Source organism: Nannospalax galili, unplaced genomic scaffold, assembly GCF_000622305.1.
Source record: "Nannospalax galili isolate Female #2095 unplaced genomic scaffold, S.galili_v1.0 scaffold266, whole genome shotgun sequence".
Lineage (NCBI taxonomy): Eukaryota > Metazoa > Chordata > Mammalia > Rodentia > Spalacidae > Nannospalax > Nannospalax galili.
The window spans coordinates 1,309,691-1,317,507 of record NW_008355390.1 but is presented as its reverse complement, the minus strand read 5'-3'; the positions used below and the strand labels follow the sequence as shown (position 1 = coordinate 1,317,507).

At 37.0% G+C, this 7,817-nt stretch overlaps 1 protein-coding gene across 2 annotated transcripts in view; it reads left to right on the top strand.

Annotated features, from left to right (window-relative positions):
- Positions 1-7,817, top strand: part of Usp25 (ubiquitin specific peptidase 25) — a 143,638-nt gene that overhangs the window by 33,987 nt on the left and 101,834 nt on the right. For both annotated transcript variants that reach the window (XM_008852535.3, XM_008852533.3), the window contains exons 2-3: positions 3,650-3,727; positions 7,011-7,155. In XM_008852535.3, the coding sequence (XP_008850757.1) occupies positions 3,650-3,727; positions 7,011-7,155 (223 nt within the window). The remainder of the gene's footprint in view (positions 1-3,649; positions 3,728-7,010; positions 7,156-7,817) is intronic.

The following is a 7,817-nucleotide window of genomic DNA, read 5'->3' as shown; positions in this document are numbered from 1 at the left end:
GATGAGGGCAGGGCCAGGACCAGAAGCGGTGCTCCTGGAGCCCAAGAAAGGGCCTGAGTTGCTCTGGGTGAGAAGGATCAGGAAACAGTATTGGTTCCCCAGGTGTCTGGGGCCCCAAGACTAGGAATGGCACAGGGTCCAAACTAGAGTATAGAACAGCGGTCGGGAGGCAGGGGGGTGGGGGGTGGGGTGGAAGGGTGAATGAGGCTTAGGGAGTCCGGGCTTGGAGAGCTGCGCTGTAGACTTACCCCAAGAGGCCTGAGGATAGTAGTGCAGGCTAGGAGCTCCATAATATTTTATATAGTTTTCACTTGTGATGTTGACTCTTGGTTCTATTGTTATTTTTATTGGTGATTTTCTAAATACAAATTGATAGAAAAGTTGGTAACTTTATAGAAAATTGCTTTTCTTATTTCATTCATATAAACTGGGAATTTGATTCTTTCACTGAACTGTTGGATACTTCCTGGCATTTTGTGTACTTTGCTTGTGTATGTTCTCATTTATTGTACTATTGTATAATCTTATCATCTTAGCTCCTTAATACAGTTTTAAAGAAGTTATATATAGTCTACTGTTTCTCATTTTTGTTGGATTCTATTTTCTTAAAAAGGTTTAATACATCTCTGATTTCATTTTGTAAAAAAAATTACTGAATTTTTGTGCATTCCATACAATATATCTTAATCATATTCAGACTCCCTCCCCTATCTATATCCCTACCCCCTGCCAGATTTCATGCATTCTGTCATGTATCTTAAGGCCTATTGAGTCAAGTTTGTGTCCCCAGATGTTCCTTGGTGTGAGTTCATCCTCTAGAGCCTGGTCAGCCTATCTAATGTCACTGCCTTAAAGAAGACCAAATCTCCCTCAGCCAGCAGTGATCATTTGCCAGCAGTTCCTCAGCCAAAATTGGGGTTTCTTACCTATTTGCTGGGTTTTTGTCTGGTTTGAGTTTGCGTGGGTCTTGTGCATGCTGTCACCATTGCTGTGTGTTCATACGAGTGAGTTCCTAACTGACTGGAAAACTGTTTCCTTGGGGTCATCCACCATCACCTGCTCTTACAGTCTTTCCATGCCTTTTTTTCTGCAATGGTCCTTGAGTTTTGGGTGATAGAGGTTTAATATAGGAGTCCTATCCAGGGACACACACTCTGCAGCCTTTTATTCTCTACACTTTGTCCAGTTGTGGCCTTCTGTGCTCATCATCCTCTGTTGCATGAAGAGCATGCTTAGCTGGTCAGAGTTGAGAAATGTATTATTAGTCTCTCTTCCCCCTATTCTGCTCTGTTCCTTAAGCCTTAGGTATAGAAGTTGCATTGTAGATGTGACTCTTAGGACTGGGAATCTCGAAGATACTTATTCTCTGTGTTTGGGCAGTTGTGGAGCTCTGTAACAGTCTCCATCTTTTGCAAAAAGAAGCTTCTTTGATGAGTGGTGAGAGCTGTACGTCTCAGACTAGTTCAGAGGTTGCAGGCAGAATGAGCAGTAGGGGCCCTAGGTTCAAGTTGGGAATGGGAACAGCATGGTGAGGGTCTAAGTAGCTAATCAGAGTAGTGTCTGATTTTATTTCTAAAATGGATTTGCCTACTTGAAAATTATTTTCCCAATTACTTTGCAGTGGTGAGTGCAATGAAACTTGATTCAGTTCGAAGAGGTTTTAAGTGGAGGTCTATGGTGGGGTTTGTTAAAGAAGACAAATTTCATCTGGCAGGTGCCTCTTGCCCTTTATCCTTTGCCCTTCTGCTACAACTTATACAAGATGTTGGAGGGGAGAATATGGAGGTCAAACACATGAATCTCTTAGGGAATACACAAGCAGGAAATCACCCTGATACCATGTTGTGTGTCCTTATCATATTTGGATTCTAACTGTTGCTAGTCGTCTTACATTATTGGAGAGAAAAACAAACAAAACTAACAACAAACAAGTGGTCAGGCAGGCATTGTAGAATGTGTAGTTACTATTCAGACTCCCACATGTAGCTGAATAGAGTTTTCAAATAACCCATCCAATTTTATGAAAGGCGCACGTGTGTGTGCGTGTGTGTGTGTGTGTGTGTGTGTGTGTGTGTGTTGGATTGTCATTGACGTTTTAAATTTACCCATTTCCTTTTGTAGCTTCTTTAGGACCTCTGATTTTTGAACGCATTTATACACATTCTTAAGTTACTCAGGATATATTGAGATGATGATTTTATAATTATGACAAGCAAATCAATCTGAATACAGAACGCTTCAAGCCATCTGGAATCATTCCAAATTTAATGTGGGAACACTAATTTTTTCCTGAACTATTTGTCCTGTAGACAGCCTGCCACTCTATCATTTAAACACTTGTTATATTTTCTAAGAAAAAGATGTTTTCCTTCTATGATGGGCCTCTCCATCTGAGGAGGGTAACACTAATGTAGTGTCATTAACTGAGCAGCTCTCATGCATGCTTCTGCAGCATCTGCATCGACATTGTGCATGGCCTGCAGCAGTGTGGGCTGCCCTCCCATGTTCCATTTGGTTGTTCTCCCTCTGAACTTCCCTTAAAATGGAGACTCACATTTTGCCTTTGGTGTACAGGCATCTTAAAAACAGTAATGAGACAGCTCTTCTGCCCTAAATTACATGTTTGAGGTTGTCCAATGCTTCTTCAAGACGAGATTCAGGTTGTGTGTTTTTGCCAGACTGTCACAGGCTACAGAATGTCAGGGGGCACATACTGTCATTTCATCCTATTACCTGTAATGTTAACTTTGATTTTCTAGTTAATATGGAGGCTGTCAGCTTTCCCAGTATAGAGTTATTCTTTCTCTATTTATAATTTATAGTTTGAAACTTTGTAAGTATTCTTTTTCTCATCATACTTTTACCTAGTAGTTTAAGCATCCCATTAAAGATTCTTGCTTGAATAGTTACTGAGAAAAGTATAAAATATTTTAAAGTAATACTTCAAGAGCACCCAAGTTGTTTCAGGGAGTAAGCTTGTTTTCCTTATTACATCTCTTGTGCTTTCTTTATTTCATGATGCTGTTCCATAGTTTGGGGGAACTTATTTTAAGAAATAGATTATAAAGGTGTATAGGGAGGACTATGGTTCATAGAGACAACAATTAAAAGGTTTGGTAATAGAGTTCAATCCTATTTTGTTTTTCTCTCCAGTAGGTTCTGAGATTATATAGACTACCAGACTCTGAAGAGAATTGAAGGAAATGGGGTAAACCAGTTTAAGTTATGGTGCTTTATAACAGTTAAATTGTAGAATCAAATGATTGTCTTTTTTGACAAGAGCTTAGGACCCTTATGATGTAGTTACTGGTTTAGTGCACAGCCTGTGATAAGCATCCCAGGAGTTACCCTCAGGCTTAAGGAAATTCTCCATTTCTTGCTGAGATACCATCTCAGGAAGTGAAGAATAGGACTGAAAGCATTAATTTAGTAAGACTATTTGGGAAGTAATATAGAAGTTCAGTTTTAGGAATAAGAGAATGGAATAAGGGCTCTCCACTGCATAGTTCCTTCTTTCCAAAAGAACAGAAATTTTACACTGTATCTTTTAAGCTCTACTTTCTTTTTCTATCTTTTTTCTAAAAATAAAAGGTCTTTTAATATTTTCGTAGTTCCTAGTGTATAATTTTTGATTTTTCCCTTCTTCTAGCACCAACAAACATTTTTGAATCAGCTGAGAGAAATAACTGGGATTAATGATGCCCAGATACTGCAACAAGCCTTGAAGGTATGGCCTTTTTTTTTTTTTTTTTTTTTCTGTAACATACCATTTGTAGTATACCCTTCTTTCTGTTGTGTAATATATTTGAAAGTTGAGTTTTTCAGGTAAACCATTTGATAGCAGTAGACATAGAGGAAGGTACTTTTGTAAAATGAGAGCCTCTTTTCAAATACTACAATTCTGCACATGTAAATTATCAGTAACTTAATGTTCCATGATACTTTAGAGTGATGGATAGTCACTCCATATCAGATGTTTTTCCTACAAAATAGTGGGATGTGAATACTAGTGCTAATGAATGAAAAGTAGAAAAATAGTTGTATTCCATTGCTTTCCTGTTTTCCCTCCTAAGAATGAGCAGTACAAATTCCTTCCATTCATTTAGTCATGCCTTAAAAATGTTCAACTTCAAATTTCAGTAGTGTATGCAATAAATCCAGTGTAGCATTTTGGTTGTATCCTAGATACACCCTCATTTCCCCATGGAGGTGCTGAGATGAGTCAACTCTCATGGACAGTTCACAGTGGAAAAAGATAAAGTGAATGAAAGATGTGCTGGAAGTAGAACTGTATTTCAAGCTAATTTGTATGTAGCATTTTTATCAGTATATTCACATATATAGCTCTGAACCTTTGTAACTTACCCCATGTGAAATAGTTAATATGCTGCCTGATTCTGAGCCATAGGGTCTTTGTTTCTAAAACCAATTTGCATGTTTGGCATGATTGTATTAAAAATCATCAACACTAATGATAACCAACTCTTACTAAATACTAGACAGCTTGGACCAGGCAGCTTTTAGTTCTTTATGTAGCGAACTCATCCTCATAAATCTAAGAGAAAGGCATTTTTATCCCCCTTTTGAAAATGAAGAAACAGAAGTTAGAGTAAATCTCCTCAGCTCACACAAGAGTACATGGAGGAGCTGGAATAGAAGCCACAGCAGCCTGATCCCCAGATGCTATGCTAATTTTCTGCTCCTTTTACTGGAAACTTTGCTTCATCTTATTTCCCTTGAACACACTTGAAAAAATAGCATTGTTGACTGTTACTACAAGAGCTAGAAAGCTACTGTAAGTACTTAGAGAGAATGCAGAATTGTAGCACCTCAGTTTTTACGAGTTTGACATTTAGATGTTTGCCAGTCCTTCCTTTATTCTGATAAATACCATAATTAAATCATTCCAAGTCTATTTTCAGAAGGTGCTTTTCCCAGTGTAGCACAGAGGATTGAGACTGTAGTCCATCACTTTGCTACTGTAAATTTAGAGAATTAATTTTTTTTAATTTGAAAAATATAGATCAAATTAGGTCTTGTCCACATTTCTTTTGATGTAAGTAGTTTCTCTTTTCTACAAGCTTCTGTTTTAATTTTAGTGATAAACAGCATACTTAAATGCTAATTGATGGCCTGTATAAATTTTAAGATGTTTAATAGTGAGTTGATTCTCTTAGTAATATACCAACTAGGTACATACTTTTGGGAGCTACAGTAACTCTGAATGCTTTCCTCACCTTTGAGAATGGTATTAATTGGTTTTCTTGTTACTCTGACAAAATGCCTGACAAAACAGCTTAGGAGGTGCTGGAGAGATGGCGTAGAGATGGCGCTGTTCTTGAAGAAGACGGCAGTTCAGTTCCTAGCATCAACTTTCCATCTCTGGAGGATCTGATGCTCTGTTCCAGCATTTGCTGGCACCCATACTCAACATGTATATACCCACACAGAGACACTCACACACATGCATATAATTTTTAAAAAGGCAACTTAAGGGAGGAAGGATTTATTTTGGCCTGATGATTTAGGGGTATGGTCCCTCTTATATTGGGTGGAGCTTGGGGCTGCACACTCTGATCTTGGCTGACCAGGAAGCAGAGTTGGGACAGGAAGTGGGGCTGGCTATGTTAGGAATAAACTACCTCCCCACCCCCAGAGGTCACTTCATCAGCTAGGGACAAGTATTTAAACACTTGAGCCTGTGAGGGACATTTTACATCCAAACCATAACAAGAATGTGTATTTAGCCATACAAAGTAAACCTCAAAGTTATAAATTCCTGCTGTATTTAGTTATTATATGAAGAAGTGCATGAAAAACACCTTAGCACAGAGTAAATGCTTAATCAATGTTGACTGTCATTATTGCAGTTCATTTTATGATTAGTGTACTTATCTAACAGTGGAATACTATAAACCTGTGATTTTGGTGAGTCATTCTAGAATCATAATGAGCATACTGGAAGTGGATTTTAAAGCAGTAGTATTTTCCAAGTTATCCTAACTTGCTAGAATGAGAATTGGGGGTACGTTTTAGGGACATTCTTTGATTGCTGATAATTTTGGAATTATCTTGATTCTTCTATCATGGCTTATTTTATTATGATGCATAGCCAGCATAAATCCTTTAAAGGGAAAGTCATACCATGTACTTCCTGTCCAAAACCATTCCTGACTGAAGACCTCAGGCCCTCTACATCCTGGTTCCTGTTACAGAGATACCTGTGATTAATAACTGGGCTTATTGTGCTGTCTTGGTTAGCTGTCTTGAGCTAGCATTGTATTCTTATCATTAACCATGTAGAGAATCTAAAGAAGAAACTGGCATGTCTTTTTGTTTTGCTGTTTTAAAGATTCTCAGTTTTACTAGAATTGTTACTTTGAGTGAACTTTAGAACAGTTTGATTAGGTAGCTTTGGATGAGTACTCAGTGAGATTTATATGTAAGCTGCAGCAGGGCTGACATCCTGGTGACACAGGGAGTGTCTTTGTTGCAGTGGTTCTGTGTGACCTTCCCTACCCCAGGCTTCAGTGCCTTGGCTGTTTTCTTCCTGAGTCCTTGACATTTTGTTTACGTCTCCTTCTAGCTTTATGTCAATATCCACGATATACAAACTATCTTCTATTATCCTTGCTTGGAGAAGTGCTATTTTAAAGTATTTACTTTTCACTCTTACATGGCAAGTTCCGGGAAAAAAAAAAATTCTGTTGCTTAGGGTTAAAATTAGAAGTTTGTGATTGGATTTTGCCAAAATGATAAGAAAGTAATAGAAAAGTAATAAATTAGAGAATTGATTTTAGCATTATATTGGTAGTTTTGATAAATAAATACCTTTTGAGATGGTATAGTTTATGGGTCATGAATATATATGATTTAATTAGAGTTGCTTTTAGGAAAATATCTAATCAAAATGATTTTTGCTACAAAGTACTGTGGAGAAAATTGCATGCATTTGTGATTGTATAGGATTATTTCCAAAACATTGGATGTTTCTATCTTGACATTTGAAGGATAGTAATGGAAACTTGGAGTTGGCAGTGGCCTTCCTTACTGCAAAGAATGCCAAGACCCCTCCCCAAGAAGAGACAGCTTACTATCAAACAGCACTTCCTGGAAATGATAGATACATCAGTGTGGGAAGCCAAGCAGACACAAGTAAGTTTTCTTCTTAATATTTTATAGGAATGTACTGAATTTTTCTTTGATAATGTATGAGTTTTGTTTATTAAGCAGTGAAGCACTAACAAAAAGTGAAGGAATTTAATCTTGTTCTTTTTAATGTAGTTGAAAAAAATATAAATTTTTACTAATGGCATACCTTGTTTCCAGATTAAATGCAAAACATTTTTATTAAAGTTATAGATTGTTTTATGAGCATCTATTATAGTATATATTGCTCTGAAATATGAAATACCTGTGTGAATTACATTCACAAAAATTTGAGAATTTTTAGTGGTCATTTGTTTTGTGGATTTCAAGTATTAGTCAAGTCTTAGTATTACTTTTGAAGGTAAGCACTGTTTCTAGTTACTGATGTTTACTATATAATGAACTATCACCTCACATTGCAAATAAAGATTTTGAGAGAGGCTTATTATCTATAATCAAAATCCTCCTTAACCTAAAGCCAGTAGACAAAAACTTGAGAGAGCTGTCTCAAGGCACCACACACCCTCACTTGCATTCTTAAGTAAATAAATATGGAAGATTTTATTCAAGGCTATAGTCTTTCTTCTAATATGAATATTCTTTTGTAGCTCTCAGTTTTTCAACATGCACTGTTATTTCCATATCTTACCATAGTAACAACTGCATTA